Here is a 26,421-nt window from a genome sequence, read left to right as displayed (position 1 = left end):
TTCCTGTTTAGTTCAAGAAATAACCAAAACATTAGATGTTTTATAATTGAGGCAAAATGTATGTTCAGAGCAAGCCCTATTCATTGGACTCCTGTTGGACAAGGGAATATACAGTAGACTTGATAGAATATTCAGTTCACACTTTGTGTTATCCAACTGGCTAAGGTGGAAACATCATGTTCATAACTCTGCTTTTATAACTTGTATTCAACTGAACTAGTTTCCAAAGTAACGTTGAACAGTTCTACCAAAACATGAAAGTGTTTTAAAGTAATGAAAATATAATGTACTGTTTCCCTGCACTGGTACAACTGGTGTGTTTGCTTTAGAAACTTTACTATAGTTTATATAACAAGCTGATGTGTAGCCATGGGGGCAGCCACTGAAAGCTGAAAAAACGCAGGATAAACAACAGATAACTGATAAGCTCTGTAGTATACAATGGGATTCTTCAGAACATATCTGTTATCTACTGTGTATCCTGTGCTTGAATGGCTGCCCCATGGCTACATGACAGTTTTAGCTGTGCAGGACAACTGTAAATGATAGCACCATTCCTTTAAAACCCTTCATTTTTTGGTGTTACTATTCCTTTAAAATGGGAATGCTAAAACAGATACAAAACTACATAGCCATTGATTCTTTTCTTGTTCCTTGCTGCTGAATAATGCTCTGTCATGACATCTGCCTGCTTCCCAATAAAAAATTTTTTTTAAAGGTATTATAAATGTTATTGATTTTAGACATAAAAGGCACAAAACACATGCCAGTAATAAAGTAACAAACCTATGACAATATGATTAAGGCAATATTTGTTAATACAATATTCCAAACAACTTGAACATTGGTCAGGTGTCTGTTCGTCTGTGTGAGGCCTTACACCCAACCCACACACATTAACAAGCAAGATCTCCTACACTAGGGTTTACAAAAAACCGTTGAATCATTAAAATATGTCAATTTGAAGTATCTCATTCACGCTAGGGAACCGTGACCACCTAGTCCTGCCTCCCACAACGGCCACCAGATCTTTTCACATTTTTTTATAGAGCCTCTGGCTAGCGAGGTAAGCTTGATAAGAGGTGCGGGTTCATTCACCAGAGTGATCCAGTTTTGTACAGTGAGGGGTTTGGGTCCCATCCATGTCATTGCAATTATATTCCTTGCATAGTATAGGAGTGTTCTGTATCTAGTTGTATCTGGCATGGTTAGTGTTTATAAGGTCATCTAAGGCCCCTAGTTTACACACCTGTGGTGCTAGCAATATAGGAAAATCGAATTTATCTGCTAGGAGATTTATAACTGCTGGACCAGGCCATGAGAAGAAAGTTGTCCCCCTCTGTCCCACACCTGTGACATTTTACACGGGGATATGTCTGTTGCCTCATCCCAGTCCTCCTCCATGAGGTCTGGTCAACCACTTATGATAGGCCTTCTGAAAGAAGGGGGGTTTGCAGCAAGGTTTTATAGAGTGTTGATGTTGGTTCAGTTAGGGTGGGAGCTGTTTCCCACTATTTTGGTATTCGAACTCTGACTGGCAAGAGAAGCAATAGAACTATATTTATTTGAAATGTCATCTGTTCAGTGTAGAAAATGAAAAACATGCATTTCTTTTCTTTCGCTGCCACACAGTAACCTAGACTTACTATACTGGTATCTATTTCCTTTCTGATGGGTTGTTGTTCTCTGTAGGGTTGAATATGATGCATACCGTACAGACCTTGAAGAACTTAACATGGGCCCACGTGATGCCATCACATTGCCAAAGATTGAACAATCGCAGCAGCTTTTCCATAGCCACAAGGAGAAGTATGACAATATGCGGAATGATGTTTCCATCAAGCTCAAGTTTCTGGAGGAGAACAAGGTATGCATTTCATAAGTTACCATGCTTGGCAACAAACCCAAAGAGTTCATCTCATTTGCCAAAGTTGCCCTTCCATCTGAAGTTATTATTATCAGTAGCCTTTCTCACTTGCGAAAATGGAATCCAAATTTTCCTTGAAACTATTTAATATATCTGCCAGGATAATACATAGTCCACTTACATGGTTTTATATAGCAGTTCTATCTGTTATTGAATGTAAACACTCCAACTTCTCCAGCATTACTTCATAACTGAGATCTTGCAAAAGTTTCCTGTTGAGCACTTGAGATTAAAGCTAAACTGTATAGATGGGGCCTTACTTGTGCTTTGTTCCCCCACCTCCCACAAACCTTTATTCCACTTAATAGTGGCCTTTGCTGCAGATTTGGTCTTTTCTGCAGATGACTGACGTTGCTACAGCTAAATCTATTATGCAAAACGAACAGGAGGACGGCACTCCGGGTAAAAGCAGGTTTTTATTGCAAGGTTCTGCAGAGATACATGTTTCGGGAATACACTCCCTTAGTCATAGTGGAAATTTCCACAGTTTTTTGATCTGGTTATAACTTCGCATTTAGACTTTAAAGATCAAATGTTACTAGATTAACCATCTCTCTTAAAAGGAAAAAGAAAGTGATATATTTTGGGAGGGTGTCAGTGTTTGGTCCCTAGTGAATACAGTTGCTTACTTTTTACACAGTTGTTTGTCTGGATGAGCTAGCAGTTAGGCAGTCTCACAGACGAAAGAGGTTTAACTTGATGGACATAAGTTTTTTCCCAGTCTCACCTACTCATTTTTTTTAGCACTCAGATTCTGCAAAAAAAAAAAACACACTTGCCTTTAGGCACTTTTCCACTGAGCTTCATTCAGCTACTACATTCAGTTACTTCTATGCTTTTGTAGAATTTGTTTTCCCCCGGAAAATGTTTGAAAGTTCTCAACTTGACCACCATATACTTGCTGTGAAATCCATGTAGGGGGCAGGCTAGTGGAGAACAGCTCCAGATATAAATCCAGCTTTGGATCCCTTGCAGCAGTCCTGTGAAAAGCATTTGTTTTTTTCTAGGGAGTGCCTGGCAAATCAGTCCCCCCCCAATTGAATACCACTTTACTTGTCCTTTGTATTTTGTCATATTCTGTATCAGCTGAATGCTTGCATAAATTCAATCTGAGGCAGCTTTCTATAAGGCACCATATAACAGCTGCTTTTTATTAACATTATGGCAGAAGCCCTTACATGTTTTAGGAATTACTTATTTTAATGTCATCTATATAACATATTTGCATGTACTAAAAGCTATGAAATATGTGCTTTATCTCTCCATCATCATCATTGAAATCTCTGAACAACCCAGTTCCTGAAACCTGCTATTTGAAACATGCAACCAGGCAAATTAGCTCACAGTATGTTTGTTTTTGGTGTGAATTATTTTTTATATCTGTAACATTGGTATGTTTTATAGTAAAATCTCCATTCCTGTAATGCTCTTCAAAGAGCAAATGAGACGATGCATCAACACTAAGTTCAGAATTACTGCACAGAGTTGTCTTTGCTTGGGATTGAGAAAGAAAGAAAACCTATAAATTCCGTTGCTGCTTCAAAGGAGACTAAATATGTTCAGTGTGGAGGTGGAGAAATTTAGACTGAATTATACTTCTTGGCTCATCTTCAGAAATGATTTGTTTTGTTGGGAAATATAGTGTTTAGTGAGGTTTGTAGAGATCAGATGTAGAGTGAGATTTACTTTAGTCTGGGCTAGTAAGACATTAGTTGGCTATTATGTATGTCCATGAATAGCAATGAGTCAAGGAAATGATTTCTGTTATAGTGTAACTCTGTGCTTGGGGATGTTTTCAGCACCTTCATTGCATCCCCTGGCATTTTATTTTGTTCGCACTGCTGAACAAACGGAAATGTTGAGTAGGGTTGTCATCTGGCCTGTATTTTAAGGCCTGGCCGGTGTAAAAATGTTATTTATAGGGAAAAACCATAAAAATATAGGAAGGCTGTATTTTTTTCCAGAAAAGGTGAAAACCCTAGTTGTGAGGTTATAAAACACAGGACTGAATATCATTTCTGGCTACTTTTTAACTCCATAAGCAAAACATTGTTTTTAGACACACAAACCAATTAGGCTGATTATTCTTCTGTGTGTTTTTTATTGTGTTTGGTTCCACGTCCCATGTTAAAGGACAAGGAAAGGTTAACTCACTGCACCCACTAAGGAGCCCAAACAACAGCCTCCGACAGGAAAGGTGTGATTTTATTTGTGTTTGTTTTTTCTTTTAAATAGAATATGCCCCATGAGCTCCTCCTTTATATCAAGAAATATAAAAATGGTACAAAATGGTTCTTGGATACTGTAGATATCTGCTCTCTGGAGCCTTTTCCAAGAAGATAATAGGCTGTATTTGAACATTTCTATTTGAAGCCAGTGGAATTAATTGCAATTAAATTATGTTTTATGATGATGATGATTATTTGGAACTGAATTCTAATATTATATAAAAATATACATCAGTATAATAGTTTAAGTAATCTGTCCTCTGCTGAACCACAGAGGTCCAATTCTGGAATTCTATAATGATCATTCTAGGCCATTAATGTCCTGCCCTGATGGCTATTGTTTTTTAAGTGACCTAGCACTTAAACCCCCCCCCCCCCACAGGCCATAATTTGCGCCCATTTTGAGTCAGGCATAATCCAGTCTCTTTTCTTCTGGTATAATTTATGGCTGTATTTTATGTTCTTGCCACAATGATTCCTGGCTGGGTTTGACATGTAAAAAGCAGAGTTCTTCTGAAATCTGGGGATAATTTATTACGTGACAATCAATGTGTGTCACCAATAGCCTTGCTAAATATTATGTATGCAAGAAAATAAAGAGGGAAAAGGACTTTTCTTAAAGGAGAAGGAAACCCTGTAGAAAAAAACCCCATACCCCCCACCCCACGTAGTCCCTCCTCCCCCCAGGTTAACTGCCCCCCCAGGGGAAATGCCCCATATGTTATACTTACCCCTCGTCGCAGATTCTGGCCATGGACTTCACAGCATCCATCTTCCGGGTTCTCGGTAAGCTGACTATTGGTATGAGAACGGCATGCGCAGTTAGGGCAATTTTCCGATTTTCGACAACTGCGCATGCGCTGAAATTGACAGAGATTGACGATCTCCCAGGGTACCGAGGACCCGGAAGATGGATGCCGTGAAGTCCGCTGCCAGAATCTGCGACCAGGGATAAGTACAAAGTATGGGGCAGAAGTGGGCCGCATCAGTTCAGTGATGAGGTCCTTGCCCTCACAGCCTCCATTGTGAGTCAATCCTTTGCCACTCAAGCTGGCCATATTAGGGAAAGGTCCACTTGTTTAGTAGCCTTGACAGCCGTTGACGAGCCATGTTGCTCACCAACCGATTGGCTGTTGCTCCCAATGACCTCTAAGCAGGTGCTTATTTTTTAATTCCAGGCTTGGAGACAAGTCTTGTAGTTGCATAAAAACCAGGTGTACTGCCAAACAGAGTCTCCTGTAGGCTTCCAGTCTACTTTGGGGCTACCAAATAGCCAATCAAAGGCCAAATTTGGCACCCATTTGAATGGGTAAGAAAGGTTGAGGACCCATGTTTTATGGTATGGTCAGCAGGAGTCAGATGATTGACAGACCTGTGAGGATTCATGCGAGGCAATGTGAGATTGGAGTCTTGTTTGGAAGAGAGTTTACTGCTACATTATTTCAAGACTATATTAATTACTTTACAAAACAATTTTTAAACCAATGACCGTTTGTATTATTATTGTTCTTGTCGTGGAAAACCCGAGGTGACTTCTAAAATTCTTATTTTACAACAGGGGGTACATTATTTATTATAAAGCACAAGTTTCAGGGAGTCATGTGACACAAATGACATCACTAAGCACCACTGATAAAGATATAATTTTCAGGATGTGTATGGCTTCTATGTATTATACCTGACTGTACAGCATGGCTCATGCTTTCTTCTTCTTCTCCTTGGCCGCAGGTAAAAGTGCTGCACAATCAACTTGTCTTGTTCCACAACGCAATAGCCGCCTACTTTGCCGGAAATCAGAAGCAACTGGAAGAGACGCTGAAGCAGTTTCATGTGAAGTTGAAAACACCAGGCGTGGACGCCCCATCCTGGTTGGAAGAGCAGTAATAAAATAAGCAACAGAATGAATGGTTTATGCATATTGGCCAAGTCTAGTTAACAAGGGGACTGAGAGGGAAGGTGACAACCCTAATATTTTATATACAGACCACTTTTTGTCCTCCTGTTCAATCATGTCCAAATCGGTGTAAGAGGCTTTAATAGATACAAATTTAATTTCTGTAATTTAACTAGAAAAAAAAAGTATGTTCTATATGGGGGGGGTTGAGAATCTTTTTCTGTGGTTAAAAAATAAATAAAGTCCAATGTAGATTTGCACTGACAACAAAAAAAACTTGGCTTGGTTTGTGGCCCAAAATCTATGGGGCAGTTGTAATATTTCCAGAGTTATTTTTTAATTGTACCCGATTTTATATAACTAGATGAAAGCAAGAGTCACTTTCATGTAATATTGTTTTAAGAGGAGCACAGATATTTTGTGAAGGGGGGAACATTTTAATACTTGTAAATACAAGACATTTCTATGGTAGAATATGGGGCTACTTAGACTGTTCATTGGCTTTACTTTTGCAGCGAATACTTTTAAAGACAATATTTGTCACTTTGGGAGATTACAAAGAATATTTAAGTAGATTAAATGTTCCTTTCCCTGTCTTTTAAAGTCATTAAATTGTGATAACTGTGCTTAATTAATAACAGGTTTTCTATGAGATGTGTCTCAGAGGCTGCTAATCTTACACTGGCCATACAAGTACAGGTATGGGACCTGTTATCCAGAATGCTCGGGACCTGGGGTTTTCCGGATAACGGATCTTTCCGTAATTTGGGTCTTCATGCCTTAAGTCTACTAGAAATTCATTTAAACATTAAACCCAATAGGCTGGTTTTGCTTCCAATAAGGATTAATTATATCTTAGTTGGGATCAAGTACAAGCTACTGTTTTATTACTACAGAGAAAAAGGAAATCGATTTTAAAAATTTGGATTATTTGGATAAAATGGAGTCTATGGGAGACACATTCCGTAATTCGGAGCTTTCTGGATATCGGGTTTCCGGATAAGGGATCCTATACCTGTACCAATAATATTGGATTCCTGCTACATGTATGCTGAGTGATTTCTTCTGAGACATGTTGGAATAATCTATTTGTTTATGTTCTGTATCTACCATTGGATGATGCTTTGGCAGAGGAGAGCGTGAATAAAAGTCACAGCATTTCTTTACTCCCTACTGTTCGGACTGTTGTCCGAAATGGATAGAACAATAGAGAGGTAGCCAATACAGCCTTTGGTCATTTTTAAGGTATCTGGCATGTGGGCCAATAGCTGACATACTGAATATTATCAAGCACTACCTGTATATGGCCACCATCATTTGTAAATGGGTGCAAATAAGGCGCTACCCCATTCTTAAAGGGGAACTATTTTGAAAATGAAAATTTAATATAAGCTTCCTGGTACTTCAGTCAGTAGCTTTCTAAATATAATCAATTAAATATTCTGCTTTGTATCTGAAATAATCAAGTTTATCTTCATTATCCCTCTCTCAGCATGTTTCTCTTCATTCTGTCTTCATGCAGCAGTTGGGTGTCAGATGATTGAATTGATCCAATATAGCTTATAAGGGACTGGCTTCCTTTCCTAGCAGATGTATTAGAGCTCACTCATATAACGGATTCCAGTACAAACAAAATCTAACAAATTCTGCATGTAGAGAGACATGATGTCTGGTGATTTTAATAGAGTGAGCTCTAATACATCTTCTAGGCAAAAGGAGCCCCCTTATAAGATATATTGGATCATTCATCTGACACCCAACTGCTGCATGAAGACAGAATGAAGAGAAACACTGAATAGTGAAGATATAATGGATTATTTCAGAAAATTTTCACCCGAAAACTTCAGGGTATTGCCTGAAACCCTGCGCACATCAGAAAATCATTGAGACTTCTCCCATTGACTTATATGCAACCTGGACAGGTCTGAGATGCCGGATTTTCAGATTCTGACTTTTCCATCCTCGGGGTTTAATAAATTTCGAAAAAATTCGTAATTTTTTAAAAGTCAGATTTTTATAAAAAAAAAAAAAACACATTTTTTTGTAATTTTTGCATTCGGAGTTTAGTAAATAACCCCCTAAGTGTATAAAACAAATCTCCACTAAATTCCAAGTTAATCCTAATCGAGAAAATATTTTAATTTTGCTTGTGCTGCCAGTGAAGAAAAAAACATTTGAAAGCAACAAAATGACCCTGTAATGCAGCAGTGACTTAGATTTTATTTCTGCTTTTCTTGGAGGTGCCACAGATGTAAAACTGAGTCAGTATTAAGCAATAAGACCTCGTAAGAACACATCTTTAGTTGCTAATGACTTTGCCAAATAGCAGCAATTACAGTTTTCAGAATTTGTTGTCAGAAATGATTTATTAAAATTGAAAATAGTGTATAGTACATTTTGTAGCGCTGCTTTGAACTCCCACATTTATTTTCTGCATAATGTAATAGATTGCAGAGCAGAGTGAATTAGGTTCAGGTTCTGAATCAAATGTTTTATGAAGAAGTAGGAGCAAACTGAGTAATTACTACTTCTTATACTTCTGACGAAGTGACCGTTATAGTCACGAAATGCTTAGAGCCATGCACTCCCCTGCCTTGTTCATCCATTATTGATCTTTCAGATGTTTTTAAATGAACTAATAAACGTGGATTTTATCTTTACCTTCACTGGTATATCTCTATCCCACCAGTGAGTCAGCGAATGCGCCTTTAATCGAATTGTTTAATTACTACTTATATAGCCTATTATATATGTGTGTGTGTGTATATATATATTATATACATATAATATACAGCTGTGGGACCTGTTATCCAGAATGCTCAGCACCTGGGATTTTCCGGATAGCGGATCTTTCGGTAATTTGGATCTTCATACCTTAAATCTACTAGAAAATCATGTAAACATTAAATAAATACAATAGGCTGGTTTTGCTTCCAAAAAGGATTAATTATATGTATTAGTTTGGAACCTGTACTTATTACTACAGAGAAAAAAGGAAATTGTTTTTACAAATTTTATTATTTGGATAAAATGGAGTCTATGAGAGACTCCGGCATAATTCAGTGCATTCTGGATAATGGGCTTCTGGAAACGAATCCCATACCTGTGTGTGTATATATTTATTCATATATATATATATATATATATATATATATATATATATATATATATATATATATATATATATATATATATATATATATATATATATATATATATATATATATATATATATATATATATATATATATATATTTATATTTATACTGTCCCAAATAAGGCATGCACTCAGGTCTTATCAAAGGTGAAAAAATGGTGTTTATTCACAAAAACTGCTAACGTTTCGGCTAGCCCTGGCTTTTATAGAGGAGATAGGTAAACTACAGTGCAAGAAAAATCTCATAATACACTTTTTTTGATTAGCTACATATATTAAAGGGCTGACTTAGCTTGGAATGCTTTCAGACTAGGGCTACAAAAGTCGGATCTCAGCCAAGTTGAAATCCACTGCATCTGCCTGCTCCCGAGTGGAGCTAATATTTCTGGGGTAGCAGAGGAGGAGTAGATTCGCAGCACACATTTCTCTATCCGACTAATGAGGCCCTAGCCTAAGGTGCCTCTGATAGGTGGGGCAAAAGGTGAATTAATAAGTGCTGCTAAATTACACATCCCACCACCCCCAAGAGTTGCACATCCCTGCTTTGCTGTGAGCTTTAAAAAACATAAACGAATGTATTCTCTATTGTACTATAACCATTCTTCTGGGGGATAAGAATTGACCCACTGAAATGCTTAGGTGTTTACCAGTATATTCTTGGGGCTATGGCACACAAAGCAGTGATTAGTGGGATCTCTACGGGTCATTCCCACTTGTTCTAACAGAAAGGACCATAAACAGCCCTTGCCCATATACTTTTTACTTTAAGACATCCTGGTGCACGTTTTTGGGTGACAATCATGGGCTGGGAGCTACACAGGATCCACTTCATTTGCAGCTGATGACAGCAATAGATATTCCTTGTAGGATATAATCCATATGACATTAATTTAAATAAACTGTTTAATACACCTAGCTTATTATTATAACTGGGCAAATGTGCACCAGTCCGGAACCTTTAGCAGCCAATCACGTAGCAGATAGTTGCTGATTGGTTGCTGTGGCTCACTACTTGGTGCAGATCAGTCTTTTTTTTATTTATTTTTTATTATTATTGAGTCCCGCTTGTGTTTTAGAATCCACAGATGCATGTAAATACTTCCAGATCCTAATGATGGGCTTGCTCTTTGTAGCTTTTTTTTTTTTAAACGTAGTTTTGTACCTTGCTGACTTTTAGAGGCACATTCATCAATTGTCAAATTTCGAATTCATCCAAGTTTTTAAAAAAACTCCCATAAATTCGAAATTCGACCAATCGAAATTTATTAATAAAATCTCATTTTTAAAACTAATTAATTGAATCGACCCAAAAACGCGAATCAAATTCAATTCAAATTGAAAAAACTTGATTCTGAAGGCAGCAAACCACTCCAAATTAATCCCTGGACCTCTCCCATTGACTTAAACAGCAATTCGGCAGGTTTTAGGTGGCAAATAGTAAAATTTGAGTTCTTAAAGGTGCAGAGTATGATAAATCTCAAAAATAGAATTAGAATTTTTTTAAAAACTCGAATCAAATTTGAATATCTCCCTAATCGAATTTGAGCGTTTTGACCATAAAATAAATGACGAGTACAAGCAAAACAATGTGTAGCAATGCATATCTGTGCATTCTGCAACTGCCGTTTGTATTTATGTTCTATGTAGTTTTTGCACAGAATACAATTTCTTTTATTTGCCCCCAATGTAAAAATCCTATTTCTCTGCCCCACAGGCCACTTCTGAAGAGCACCTTACTTTTGTATAACACTCCATTATTAATACTTCAATTGTAGGAGGTTTTTTTCATCATTCCAAAGTTTTTATGCAGGAATCACAGGGTTTGAAATATTGTTATGGGAGGGGGCAAGATAAAGGGTTTCTTTCTTCTAAAACGTCTCCTTAAAACAACATGTGCCTTTTCAATACAGAGCTGAGCTGCAACAACTAAATGTGACTATGCATTCCATCCTTTTATTTCCAGTTCCTACAGTAAAAGGTATGACGATGGGTGCTAGACATGTTGGTGATTGCTTGTGCCACCCGCCATGCTTTGGAATATACACAGCCCTGTGTAATGCATATTCCTTTATTTTATAAGGACAATGGTTCTGATGTATTGAAAAACATGGATTCTATTTTGTGCTGGGCTTTGCCAGCAGCTGTCACATGTCCAGATATTTTTTTCTTACATTTCTCATTCCAGTTGAAATGATTGGTTTCCAGTAGTTGCTTATTTGTATTAACTGTGTGTTTATACTTTCCACACTTATGTTTCTGCTAAATGAAGTACAACTGTATTACAGTATTTACACTATTAAATGGTTTGTGTGATTTATGTAGCTTAGGTGTTGCGATACATTGTGTGTCCTGGCATTACATTATCTATTGTAACCAATATTATCTCACTGTCTCTTCCATATCCTCATGTATACTATTAAATACTTCTCTCTTTTTTTTTTTTTGTAAGAACGAATTACTTTCATTCTATTTCTGATGTCAACTTTGTAATCTTATTAAAGGTGTTTGCTGGAAAGTTTTATTGTTGTGCTTTATATTTAAATTGTACATGTATATATATTTATAATGCTGCAAACTTCAATTTATGGCCTGGAAAGTCATTACAGTGAGCTGTTTTTTTTTTTTATAATTATAGAAACGTACCACATTTGTGCCCCAGTGTTGAAAGCAAGGAGCATTTGACTTATTGTCAAAAGTACATTTAGTTTGCCCCTCCTAAACCAACCAGCTATGAGATTTCCAGTGCCCAACGCTTTGTGGGATTTGTCAGAAACTGCCTTCATTAGGCAGCAAACTGCCACATCGACTAGACCCATATACTGTATCAAGGAACTCTGATTGTGGATGCTGACCTGCTGGCACGAGTGCTGGTGAATCTGTACAAGTATGGGATCTGTTATCTGGAAACCTCCAACTTACTGAAAGGCCATCTCCAGTAGAATCCATTTCATACAAATAATACATTTTAAAAAATTATTTCCTTTTTTCTCTGTAATACTGTAAACCTTGCTGTTTACAGTATTATTACAGAGAAAAAGGAAATAATTTTTTCTTGTACTTGATCCCAACTAAGATATAATTAATCCTTATTGGAGACAAAACCATCTTATTGGGTTTAATGTTTATATGATTTTCTAGGAGACAAACTAAACCCCTTTCTAATAAAACCCCCTACCCTCCATGCTCCTCTATTAGTGGGATTATATGAATGAGTGGGATTACATATATTATAATATACATGTATTAGTGAGTAGGATTACATGTATGAGTAGGATTATATATATTATAATATACATGTATTAGTTATTAGGATTACATGTATGAGTAGGATTATATATATTATATACATGTATTAGTTAGTAGGATTACATGTATGAGTGGGACTATATATGTATTAGTGGGATTACATAAATGAGTGAGTCGGGTTATACATGTAGGAGTGAGTAGGATTACACATTTGCTAATAAAGTTACATTACAAAAAAAACTTCTGAGCAAGGTCATCAGTTGTGGCTGGATATACAAATGTAAATGATGATGTGGCTGATAGAAAATGGCCGCCTGGTTGAAGCAGATCTTGCATTCAGGACAACACTACAGTGCGGCTAACGGAGGGGCAAAATACAGAGACAATGATGCATTTTGTGTGAGGAATATGTGTCCAACCAAAAGACATGGTAATAGTTTACATGTTCTTTAAAGAAAAATTATTTTGAATATTTTACTATGGTTTCTGTATAAATAATGCGCACTGAAGATTTTTTTTCAAAATCCTTCTGTGTAGGAATTCTGCTGACTGTATGATTTTGTCTTTGTCACAGAGAGTGTAAAGAGTTCCTTAGATATGAGAGTTTGTGTGTTGTGCTCTGAGAGGTTCTGTTAAGAAAAGCGTTTGCTCAGTATCTCCGGTCTCTTCCTTTTCATTGTAAGAAGCTTTTCTAGTGAAAGTGGTTGGGCCAATTCAAAAATTGACGATGTTCATTCATAAGCGCTCAGCTAAAAAAAAGCAAGTAAATATAGGCAGGACACTTGGAGGGGGGAAATGTTTCCCCATTGTAATAGTTTTCTCTTAAGATTCTTCAAGATGATATAATAGTCTGCAAACAAGGGACAACTACTGATTTTGCATTCATTCTGCTGCAAGGATGCCATGTGCTGGATGGAATTAATTGGGCTGCACAGTTTTGTGTCAGCTGCAAACATTGACCCATTAGTCACAAAATCCTCCCATAAATCATTATTGAATAACACGAATAACAGTGGACCCAATACAGTCTTTATATTATGATTAAAACATTGTGGCACAATCCACATCCCGGGTTGTGCTAATAGTCACATGTAAGAAAGCGTCTGCACCACATTGCAGGTGTAAGGGCCTAATCGGAATAGAAGAATGACATATGCTCACACTGAAGGGGCCACAGAATTTTTTTCACAGAAAATGTCAATGAAGAATAGACCTGTATAGAGTGTAATATATGCACATTTCTTATTATAACAGATGAAGTGATAACATTATGGGCACATTGCAGGGCGTTTACTGAAAAGTTTCAAATATCACTGCTTGAACCTGCCTAAACTAGAGCCTTTCAGCATTATCCCAGATTAAGAGAATGATTGGCACCATTCTCTTCTGAGAAACTTTGCTCTAAAGTGTCCCCTGTGCAGCAATAAGGAGCTAATCTTTGTCACCTACAAGTGTCTGCCTCACATAAACAGTGTAGAGATGGGGTTTTGAGCATGGGAAGTTTTGCTTTGGGCCAAATGTTCAATCTAATCTGAAAACCTTTATCCGCACAACAACCAGATCACTACCATGTATTTTGACCAACTATAGATGTTTCTTTTTAAGTAGTGCTTTGGTCTAATGCAGGGCCCTTTACATCTGACTGGTGCACCTTTGAGTCTCATCTTTGGTGCGAAAATGCAAACTTCCCATGCTGAAATCTGTTCTGTGTGTGCTCTGACTGAAAAGTTGATCAGCCCTTTAAACACAAACAGAGAAAAAGCCTACTGCCCTTCAACTTGCCTATGGCCTGAATAAGTCCATTACGCCCACGGTGACACTGGCAAATATGCTCACTTCTCTGACCAGCGCTGCCAGTTTATCAAGATATTTGGATGTCCTAGTAACATAGTAAGTTAAGTTGAAAAAGACACATGTCCATCAAGTTCAACCTTTTCACTTTTTTTAACCTGCCTAACTGCCAGTTGATCCAGAGGAAGGCAAGAAAAACCCCATCTGAAGCCTCACCAATTTGCCTCAGAGGGGGAAAAAATTCCTTCCTGACTCCAAAATGGCAATGGGACTAGTCCCTGGATCAACTTGTACTATGAGCTATCTTCCATAACCCTGTATTCCCTCACTTGCTTAAAAGCCATCCAAACCTTTCTTAGGAGAGAATTTCACAGCTCTCGTAAAAAACACTTCAGAATATTTAGGCAGAACCTCTTTTCTTCTAATCGGAATGGGTGACCTTGAGTCAGCTGGAAAGACCTACTGGTAACTTAATGTGTTTACAATTCGGTGTGAAAAAATAGGATAAAAACTGGGTAAATAGACAGGGTGTGCAAAATAAAAAATGTTTCTAATATAGTTAGGCAAATATGTAATGTATAAAGGCTGGAGTGACTGGATGTCTAATAAAACAGCCAGAATTCAACTTCCTGCTTTTCAGCTCTATAACTGAGTTAGTCAGCGACTTGAAGGGGGGCCACATGGGACATTTCTGTTCAGTGAGTTTGTAATTGATTCTCAGCATTCAGCTCAGATTCAAAAGCAACAGATATGACCCATGTGGCCCCCCTCAAGTTTCTGATTGGTTACTGCCTGGTAACCAGGGTAACCAGTAAGTGTAAACCAAGAGAGCTGAAAAGCAGGAAGTTGTGTTCAGACTGACTTGTTATACATGAAATCACTCCAGCCTTTGTACATTACATTTTTGGCTAACTAACTATATTAGAAACATTTTTTATTTTGCACAGCCTATCTATTTAGCCAGTTATTCCTTTAAGGCTGTTATGCAATCTACTTTTTTCAAATATGCACCATTTTACAAGAGAAATGCAACAGCTTCTCATACATTACACAGATGATAGAATGTATCGCAGTAGGTACAACAATTGCAGCAGATTCTACATTTGTTTCTGTTTTCAATGTGGCTCGTGGCTTGTTTCAATACACACGTGTAGAGCTGAATCGTCAGATATACAGGTGAAAACAATAGAATTCTACCTGTATCTGAAGACTCAGCACTAACAGTGGGCGATATTCGGGTGCCTTCTTCCTGCCATACACACACCAAATATCATATGGAAATTCTTTGCATCTATGGCCACCTTTAAGAATGAATATAGTTGGTAAGGACCAGAACACTCTTGTATTTAACTATGAAACAAAACACTTTTTAATTTTAATTAATGGTTATGGGTATTTAAGATTTGGACAAGTCAATATTTGTTATCCTTGATAAAGGTCCTAATGTGGACCAAAACATTGGACACAAGTGGTATGTGAAATATATGAAAAATATAAGGATATTATAGGTCATTGAGAAGTTCCATAACCATATAAAACCATGAGGCTGAAGGGTAATCGCTTTTACACAGGTCATGGAATTTACAGGTTACTTCTAATATTCTCCAACCCGGGGTACAAGCGATAATCTCCCCCAGTAGCTTCGTATGCCCCTGCCCTTTCTGTTTCTTATCTTCCCAGCCTGTAAAGCAATAATATGTGATTTAGATAAGGATTACCGGTCATATCTAACAGTGCTCATAACTTTTTTTTAAAAGAATATTCTAAATAATGTCTATGCTATTTATTTAAACACTTCACATTGTTTTCAGTGGATGTCATTTTCCCATTAAGCTTTTTACCTTTACCAAATCCCACAGCAATATGATCCCTTTCTGTTCATTAAAATAAATGTATGTTATACCATATGCAATCATCATTGCATCTACAGAGAGTTAAGGATACTCCATTACAATTAATAACAGTCAGTTAAATATTAGGAGGGTTGAAAATAATTGAAATGACAAAGCAGTTAAAATTTTTCATTTTTATGAACTTCTTAAGGAAATCACATAATCCTTAATCTGCTCAATGACCTACAATGTACCGTATGATATTATAGCAATGTGAATATAGGATTAAGGGGGACTGCCCTCAGCAGCGTGTGTGTGTTCATTAAAGCTTAATAACAAATGAACATGCCATATGGCTTCTTCACTACTCACTTCAGTGCAGAGCTATCAAAGTTGTTTTAGGTTTTATTTAGAAAAAATAAATTACAAGTAATTACTAGTAAATTGCTTTTATTATTATTTTAACTGTTTATATAGGACTGTTGTGTTTGATAGTTGTGTGACTATTTATAGGATATTGTTGCTGTATATTCCCAGCTTTTCACCGACAGTCTTTAAAGCATAATGCCACATTTATATACACCCTTCTTTCCAATGTATTCTAGGCCAGTATTATGTAATAATGGTACAGTTATGTGTAGCACAACGTCTAGCTTTAAGCTTGAGACTATTCCATTCAACAATATACAATGGATCAGTGTAGTACATGTAAAGTACAACACAGAAAAACAGATAGTGCCTTGCTTATGCAACATGCACAACTGAACTTAAAGGGATACTGTCAAGGGAAAAAAATGTTTTTCCAAAATGAATCAGTTAATAGTGCTGCTCCAGCAGAATTCTGCACTGTAATCCATTTCTCAAAAGAGCAAACAGATTTTTTTATATTCAATTTTGAAATCTGACATAGGGCTAGACATATTGTCAATTTCCCAGCTGCCCCAAGTCATGTGACTTGTGCTCTGATAAACTTCAATCACTCTTTACTGCAAGTTAAGCTGGCCATAGATGTTGAGATTTTTAAAAGATCAGATCCTGATCGTGAGACCACGATCTTCTCAGAACGATCGTACGATCATATGAATCTACCATCAACTAAAAAGACCAATTTACCAGGAAAACAAAGGGGAGCTGCCTGCTTGGCCCTGCAAACATAGAGAGATTGCACTGGGACCGACAAAGATTTTTTGACCTGGCCGATCAATTTCCCGACAGATGTCGGCCGAAAAATCGTAAGATGTACGATCGTTCGAATACCACTAACCGCACGATAATTTCGAAGGATTGGTCGGGCTTCCCTAAAATCGGTCGTTCGGCAAGAAGAATCGTCGCGTCTATGGGGACCTTTAGAGTGATATCACCCCTCCCTTTTTCCCCCCAGCAGCCAAACAAAAGAACAATGGGAAGGTAACCAGATAACAGCTCCCTAACACAAGATAACAGCTGCCTGGTAGATCCAAGAACAACACTCAATAGTAAAAACTCATGTCCCACTGAGACACATTCAGTTACATTGAGAAGGAAAAACAGCAGCCTTCCAGAAAGAATTTCTCTCCTAAAGTGCAGGCACAAGTCACATGACTTGGGGCAGCTGGGAAATTGACGAAATATCTAGCCCCATGTCAGATTTTAAAATTGAATATAAAAAAATCTGTTTGCTCTTTTGAGAAATGGATTTCAGTGCAGAATTCTGCTGGAGCAGCACTATTAACTGATTCATTTTGAAAATATTTTTTTTCCCCATGACAGTATGCCTTTAAGCTCCCCCTTCCGCCTACTCTAGTCTGCATGCAAGGGGCTGATTAACTAACCAATCAACCACACAATAAAATGACGAGAATAGAGTGAGACATACCCAACACTGTAACTCAAACAGATAAGCAACAGGTATCAGAAAGCCCCTGGATTTGAGGAATTCATAAGTTTCGATGGGCAGGACTTGAGCTGAACTACCGTTTTGCCTACTGGTTGTAAAATATCTGTTATTTCTTGAGCTAAACAGGGCAAACATGGAAATTCAAGGTAGCAGTAGCTAAATGCATTTACCAAAAGCCTGACAATCCCCCTGCATAATGGACATCTGTTTATCTGAGCTCTTGCCATTCATCTTCCTCACAAAGACCGAACATAGTATAGCTTCAGTCTCTCTATTTGTCCTGTTTAGTTCAATAAAAACCATAGGATTTTTGTGATTAACATATTAGGCAAAAAGTATGTTCATTGAAGTCATGTTGAAAATGGGTTATACTGCCCCATTAAAGAAGGCCATAAAAGCAGGACCCTATTAGGTGCTGCAAAATGTTGCACCTGCCAGTAGGCACAAACTGTGCATCAATACTGAGACAAAAAGAGTAATGTGCTGTAAAGTGAGCACAGTGTGCATGGGTGTCAGTGGGAGCATTTTCTGGCTCTTCAATTTGCAGGCTGTTGAGGTGGTGGGAGCTAAAATCACCCTGGGCTTAAAGGGGATGTAATGGCAAAAAAATAAAATTATGAAAAAGAAATCTATCTCCAATATCCAAAATGTGTACTGTTTTTTTAAGAAACCTAACTGTATGCAGTGAAATTCCCCCTTCGTTTTACTTGCTCTGACTGCTCTGGATAGGAAGCTTCAGACGGTCCCTAGCTGCTCTACAGGGAATCATACTTTCAAACTTTCCCCTCACCTTACTTACCAGCACTCAAGCAGCTTTGTTTGTTTCCCTGTAGAGCAGCCGGTGACCGTGTAGAGATTTGTAGCTGCAGACCCAGTGAAGTCTGCATATTCTGATTATAAATCAGTCTTGTTGTATCAGCTTCTATGGCAGATATTATTTGACTTAGACTGTTTTGATAATTTATGACGATGCCATCATTTTTGACAATCCCAAGTGAAGCCCAGACCACACTGAGCATGTGCATGGTCTTCCAAGATGATGACCCCCTGCAGCCAACTTTGAAAACATTAATCATTGTTTAATTAGGCTTCTGATGCAGTAAGTTCATGTTTATGTTTAGCATACAAAAAACAGCATTTCTAGTATATTTTATGAAACCACTCGGCCCTAATATGCAAATTTATTTATCAATACATTTTCATGAAAATTTATTGTGCAGGAAAAGACTCGACAAAATATTTAACTCGCCTCATTGGCGCAGTGCCCCTGCCATCACATCTGATCCAAATGGTTGGAGAACTCGACAAACCAGCAGATATTTACATGAATGGCTTGCCTGAAAATAAGGGTAGAAAACTCTGTGACTGCTGAGTGGTGCAGGCAGGGCTGGCCTTTGTGATGTTTGACCTGCGAGGCTACATACAAACTCTGGCAGACAGGTCAGTGTAAACTGAAAATCTCCACTACAGTCAAGTCTGAGCCACTGCGCTGCTTAGCAAATAACCTCTACATTTGTCCATGCTGTCATTTATTTATATAACACCAGCAAGTTACACAGCACTTTACATTCATATATAATGAACAGAAAAATGTAACAAAACAAGGGTTACTGAGGGGGTCTTATACACTATTATTTTTTTCTGAGTTTTTGAAAGCACGCTGAGCGCAAAAAAAACGCATATATTGTGTTTATATGCTTTTTTTTTTACACAACTAAGCAATGTTTTTGTCTGTTCCAAACACAACCCTCTATTCTATTGATAGCTGAATGCACGTCAAGCGCAAGAACATGCAGCATGCAGGATCGAAACATATGCAATAAATGCATATTGAGTAAAAAGCAAATTAGAACACTCAGCCAGACAGAATATAATTTAATCAATTAGCAATTGCATTCAGTTGCTCTCAAACCTGAGATTAAACGCGCATTAAACTATGAATAAAAAACACTCATGTAAAATCCCTACCAACAGTGTCAGATTATGGCTGCCGGGCGTCCTAGGCAACCAAGCCTGTCGCGTCTCCTCCCACCACCTGACGTACGTGCAAGTGCCTGCTCACAGAGATGCAAACCATCACTGCAGGCAGGGAAAACTACAAAGGACAAGTAAAAAGAGTGTACAGGGGAGACACAGGGAACCAGACTAGGGTAGGCGGCAAAGAAAGTGTGTGGCTGCTGCCCCTAGAGCTTTGTGCCATAGGCACCTGCCTATTCTGCCTACCCCTAGTTCTGGTCCCACCCACCAAATAGGATTAGTTGGCCCTGCTTGGAAGAGTTTACAATCCAAAGCTGGTAACAGATGCAAAAATGTGATCGTACGAATATTTGACCATGTGTGGAGTGTCCCGGCATTTTCATTCAGTTGATTGGACAGTTTAGAACAATTCTGTCAGCTACCGATATCTCTGCATGTTTTGCCGACCTGCCGATATCAGTGGGAGACTGTCACCAGCTTTTGTCGGTCATAACTTTTGTACAATTGCTGTCATTGGCAGAACATTGTCTGATCTGTTCTTTTACTACTTTATTTGATCTGAATGGTTAGTGGCAGGTCGGGAGGGTGGGACGTCCGATCGTTCGCCCGATATTGCAGGTATATCTGCACGTCTATGGCCAGCTTTAAGCATAAAAGTCTTAGGGGCAGATTCATTAAGGGTCGAATTTCGAAGTTAAACATACTTCGAAATTCGACCCTCGAATTGAAATCCTTCGACTTCGAATATCGAAGTTGAAGGATTTAGCGCTAAACGTTCGTTCGATCGATCGAAGGATTTTTCGTTCGATCGAACGATTAAATCCTTCGAATCGAACGATTCGAAGGATTTTAATCCAACGATCGAAGGAAAATCCTTCGATCAAAAAAAGGTTAGCAAACCTATGGGGACCTTCCCCATAGGCTAACATTGACTTCGGTAGGTTTTACCTGCCGAAGTAGGGGGTCGAAGTTTTTTTTAAAGGGAAAGTACTTCGACTATCGAATGGTCGAATAGTCGAACGATTTTTCGTTCGATTTTGTTCGTATTCGAACGAATTTAACCAATTCGATGGTCGAAGTACCAAAAAAATACTTCGAAATTCGAATTTTTTTCATTCGAAACCTTCACTCGAGCTTAGTGAATCGGCTCCTTAATCTTTTCCCTATTTTGTTAAAGGGATTCTGTCATTGGAAAAATATTTTTTCAAAATGAATCAGTTAATAGTGCTGCTCCGGCAGAATTCTGCACTGAAATCCATTTCTCAAAAAAGCAAACAGATTTTTTTATATTCAATTTTGAAATCTGACATGGGGCTAGACATATTGTCAATTTCCCAGCTGCCCCAAGTCATGTGACTTGGGGCAGCTGACAGGATCCCTTTAAGCATGAGCCACCCCTTATTAGGTCACTGTCCACTCAATCTATGTATAAAGTTGGTACATGTACCCTTCCTTTTTTTTTGTTGAGCTGCTATTGTTGCATAGATATTGGTTGGTTGCTAGCAATAGTACTGATGCTCCATATTGCACCACATTGCATACCATACCAGATGCACCATATTGCCCAGTCCTTTGGGTAGAGGTAGTTAGGAAGAAGAACCTAAAGGAACAGAACATGGCAATTCACAAGGTATCAAAGCCTGGGTACAGAAAAGTATTGGCCAGTGTAAAAGTGACTTTAGGAATATAAGCACATGGAGACAGATGGACTGAGGGTCAGCAATGGAGGGGTTGCCATCTGGCAGTTTTTTTGGTACCTGGCTGATATAAAAAAAAGTTCAGATGCCAAAATTGTGACAAGGCCACAAAGACAAAGGAGCTGCTTTGGCATGGGCACAGAATGCCTTACAAATATATGTACTAGGGATGCACCGAATCTAGGATTCAGTTGGGGATTCTGCCTTTTTCAGCAGGATTCAGATTCAGCCGAATCCTTCTGTCCGGCTGAACAGAATTTGCATATGCAAATTAGGAGTGGAGATGGAATCACGTTTTGTCACAAAACAAGGAAGTAAAAAATGTTTTCCCCTTCATATGCAAATTAGGATTTGGTATTCGGCCGAATCCTTCGTGAACGATTCAGGGGTTCGGCCGAATCCAAATAGTGGATTCGGTGCATCCCTAATATGTACATAAATGTGTCCCCACATGCAGCTGACTACTATAGACCCAGCAGCACTACAGACGCCTCAGAAATGACTCTGCTAATTACAACTGGGGGGAAACAAAAGTAAATCATGCCCTTTTTTCTTTGTTTTTGAAGTAATTAGTAAGACGTCATTAAAAGAATTCCCTTTGTTGTGTGAATACAAAAAGCTACGAATTAAACGGCGCTGGCAAAGGCGGCGGCAACAGCAGACTCTATGCCAATGCTCAGTGCCAGTAGGGGCCCCGTCGGGCGGCAAGACTGTGTGAAGGAGGCAGGTCAGTGGGAAGAGTACCTGTGTTTGCGCATGCGCCTCGCTGGGATTGAGACTCAGCAGCCAGTTGGAAACTGCAAAGCTAAAGGGAACATTTCTCCCAGGAGTGGGAAGGGTAACTCTGCGCTTCTCTGGATTATTACACTGGCCGCTCAGTTCAGTTTATACTTGTTTCTGTGCCGGGACTAACGCTGCCAATGGCTTCATGGAGCGACGAGCAGAGACCAGGTAACAGAGTTTCCCCAGAGAGGGCGCATATTGCAGAGCAGGTCGTGGGGGGCTGCGCCGAGTATCCCCCCTCTTGTCTTGGTTGCAGCCAACTGGGCTATCCCAGAACACTGTAATAATGGGGAGGTTTTGCAGTTGCAACGCGGACTGTTTGTACGGACATGAGGAGCGTGACACCCCCAGGTTTGCTACTTCCATTGGTTCAGCTGCCTGCGCTTACCTGTGTGTTACCTGTGTGTGTGTTCCCATTAATTGCGATATCAGGAGTTTATACTTTATACTATGGGGCTGCGTTATTAATCAGTGGTGCGCTTAGGAGTTGCAAAGGAGGGCAGTGAGGCATTTGTTCTGTCCCCACTATTCCAGGGATTGAAATTGTACAGTTGTGTTACTACACAGGCTACATTATATGTTTGTGCTATATAATATTAACATTAGTGTTAGATATTGAGCTGTACACATCAGGGCTGTCCAACCACCGAGCCAAAGGCATGTGTGTTATAGTTCAACTGCACAGGCTAAAATAGGACATCCATTACTCTGCCCCATTCTTACTTGGATTCTAAATGCAATTTGCCATTAATAATTATAGTTTTTTTTTATACTTGATTTTCTTTTTATCATTATTCTTGTCTGTGTGTATATGTAGTGAATAAAGTACCCCCTCTTGTAAATTATAAGGATATTTTAAGTCACCGAGGAGTCTCTAATATCCTCTTATTTTGCAACATCAGGTAATTTATTATTTCAGTGACTCGTGACAGAAATGACATCAGGACTCACCGTTTATAACTGATGACATCAGAACTCACCGTTTATAAGGATATCATTTACAAGATATTCATGGCTTTTGTGTATTATATCCTTATAAACTGCGCGTTCTGACGTCGGAACGCATCGTTTATAACAGGAGTCCCCAGCCGCTGAATTTGACGCCGCGCATCCGAATTTGACCCCCCTCCTGACATTTTACACATTATGTAGATTATAATGCATAATGTACCCCCTACTGAAATTTATAAAGATATTAGAAGTCACCTCGGAGTTATGTGACCTGTATAAAAGCACTCAGCCTTCAGCCTCGTACTTTTATTTGGTCACATAACTCCTACTGTGATGGGACAGGGGCACTGGAGTTTGTGGATTTATTCTTCCTTGTTGGGAAATGGCTGCTTCACCTTTCTTAGTACCCTGGTATCATAGGGAAATGTATCACTTGTTTTAACCTGGTGACAGCACAGGAACCATAAACCCTGAAGGTGATTTGGACACGGAGGCTGCATCTCCCCAAAGTTATAAATTTCTTTCTATTTTTAACTTCTTTTTAAATGTCTAGCCTAGAGAGGGGGGATTTTGATCACATTCATCCTACTTAAACTGTATTCACACACTAAAATAGCATGAATTATTTTGGCCTGCTCCATTTGGCAGCTGTGGAACTCCAAACTTTCTCTGGCAGCCTTAGAGTATTGGGAAACATTGGATTAATGGTACTCCCTTGTGCCACGTGAGAGATTCTTAGAGCTTGGCCTGGATAAATGCAGCACTTTGCATGTTCAAGGGTTAAATAGAAGGGGCAATGACGCTACTGATAAACCAAAGCAGTCAAACGTTTGAGTTCATTGTGAATCATGTAATCCTGAAGTAGTGACCAATGACTGTGTCGGAGCTCTGTGTATCTTTGTGCTGCATTGTGTGTGCCGTTCACTCAGTGAGGCCAGTGATTGATTTCACACAAATGCTGCCACTGGGGTGACCTGGAGCCATGGTTGCAGGGCTTTATTTTCCATTGAATAAAAGCTGTAGCTCTAAACATCACGGTCCAAGCCATGGAGACAAGAGTGGGATGGAGTAGGGAGGGGGTAGGACGCTAGATGTTAGTAACTGCCACCTAGGGAACATTCAATGGGGAGGCTGGCAAGTGACAACAACCAAGGTTTGAATTGTAAGCCAGGCTAAGCCTTCTGTGGAGGGTGTGGGGGAGGAGGGAGGCTGAGCTCATCTTGGTATGATCACAAGCATTACTAATTGGGTTTTCCCATGGTAGCCTCCTAAACAACCTGTTATGCCTTCATCTGAGCACAGAAATCCTTGTTTTACACTTACAAATGTTGAAATAAATTGGGCTGTTTTGTACCCTTTCCTTATTTTTTAACCTATGCTAAACAAAATAGAACTTCAACTTCCAGAATACCCAGCCTCTCACTGTTGTGAAGGTTCTATATAGGTATATACTTTATTACATATCTGGCAGTTTGCTTTCCAAAATTCTAGGACATCTTGTTCCATGAGGATTTGGAGCTGACATTAAGAGAAACTCTGTGGGCAAATCATAGTCATCCACCAAACAATCTCACTTAAATGTTAGTCCCAGTGGACTTCTGTTGAGTTGCTTGTGTTGTACAGAGCTTAAAGGTGGCCATAGATGCAAAGATCTGCTCGTTTGGCAACATCGCCAAACGAGCGGATCTTTCCCCGATATGCCATTAAACAAACATGGCTATATCGGGTGTAATCTGATTGTTCGTCCGCATGGCCGAACTATCCGATTACGATGTGCCCTGGGTTCCGGCGGGATCGGTCGGGTCAAAATCAAACCTGACCGATCGACCAAACGACCGATCTCCGCCGGACGAAAGAAGTCGGGGCACGCCACACACGATCCGAAAATCGTACGAATCCTCGATTCGTACGATCGGATCTGTGTGTCTATGGCCACCTAGAGCATGTTGCTATTTACAAATAAATAACATAAATTAGTAATAAAACGTTCTAACAAACTACAAGTAACCACGTGTTCTATGTCCCTTACTTTTACTTACAATGCTAAGTTGTGAGATTTATATATAATTGTTGTTTTAATAGTGATCCCATAAGGAAACATGTAAGCATTTATGGGGAAAGTCCATCTGTTGTTGAACTGCAACTTAAAGGGGCACATTTACTAAGCTCGAGCGAATGATTAGAATAAAAAATACTTCGAATTTTGAAGTATTTTTTTGGCTACTTCGACCATTGAATTGGCTACTTCGACCTTCAACTACGACTTCGGATTGAACGATTCGAACTAAAAATCGTCTGACTATTCGACCATTCAAAAAACTTCGACCACCTACTTTGCCACCTAAAACCTACCGAGCACCAATCGATGAATTAAAATCCTTTGAATCGTTCGATTCGAAGGATTTAATCGTTCGACTTTTTCCTTCGATCGAACGAAGTTTTGCGCAAATCCTTCGACTTCGACATTCGAAGTCGAAGGATTTGCGGTAAATCCTTCGATATTCGAAGTCGAATCGATAATGAACCCTCGATATTCGACCAATAGTAAATGTGCCCCAAAGTGTCAGAATGAAATGCAGGCTGAACATCCCTAATACGGTTTTTGCTTTTATAGTATCCTAACCTGCAAGAAGTCTGCAGCCACTGGCCAATAAACAGTCTAACGGTCTAACCTCAAACACAAAGAGATATTAGCATGGAGCAGCTGGGAAGTTTGTCCAAAACTGACACTCACATATTGTATTTACTACTGCAAAGGTTATGTAATAAAATGTACTAAGTTTTCCCAGGAGCAGTAACCCATAGCAACCAACCAGCAGGTAGAATTTATTGGTCACCAATGTGGAAGGAAAAGTCTTGCAGGCCCTGTATGGACCCTCACATTCCTAAGCCCCCCTCCATGGTGGACTGAGCAGTTTCAAAGTGCCCATAGGGCCCTTCTAGGAACTGTTTCAAGACTACCCAGGAGACAGTGTGCCATCCGAGAAGGTTCTTATAAGTAGTCTGTTATTTTATGTTGCTTCTACCAGGTGCCCTGGCCTTGAAGCTCTCCCACTGTGTTA

At 38.9% G+C, this 26,421-nt stretch overlaps 2 protein-coding genes across 6 annotated transcripts in view; both read left to right on the top strand.

Annotated features, from left to right (window-relative positions):
* The window catches only part of arfip1.S (ADP ribosylation factor interacting protein 1 S homeolog), an 83,555-nt gene extending 77,246 nt beyond the window's left edge, over positions 1-6,309 (top strand). For both annotated transcript variants that reach the window (XM_018243258.2, XM_018243259.2), the window contains 2 exons: positions 1,693-1,867; positions 5,884-6,309. In XM_018243258.2, the coding sequence (XP_018098747.1) occupies positions 1,693-1,867; positions 5,884-6,039 (331 nt within the window). In that variant the 3' untranslated portion in view covers positions 6,040-6,309. The remainder of the gene's footprint in view (positions 1-1,692; positions 1,868-5,883) is intronic.
* Positions 6,310-22,318: 16,009 nt separating this feature from the next.
* Positions 22,319-26,421, top strand: part of fhdc1.S (FH2 domain containing 1 S homeolog) — a 46,985-nt gene continuing 42,882 nt past the window's right edge. For 2 of the 4 annotated variants that reach the window (XM_018243255.2, XM_018243256.2), the window contains exon 1: positions 22,355-22,576. The gene's annotated coding sequence lies outside the window, so the exon portion shown is untranslated. Of the gene's footprint in view, positions 22,577-22,605; positions 22,760-26,421 lie in introns of those variants that run through there. The other 2 variants (XM_018243257.2, XM_041579546.1) reach the window with 2 other exon arrangements.

Source organism: Xenopus laevis, chromosome 1S (assembly GCF_017654675.1).
Source record: "Xenopus laevis strain J_2021 chromosome 1S, Xenopus_laevis_v10.1, whole genome shotgun sequence".
Classification (NCBI taxonomy): domain Eukaryota; kingdom Metazoa; phylum Chordata; class Amphibia; order Anura; family Pipidae; genus Xenopus; species Xenopus laevis.
This window is presented reverse-complemented; position numbering and strand designations above follow the sequence as displayed.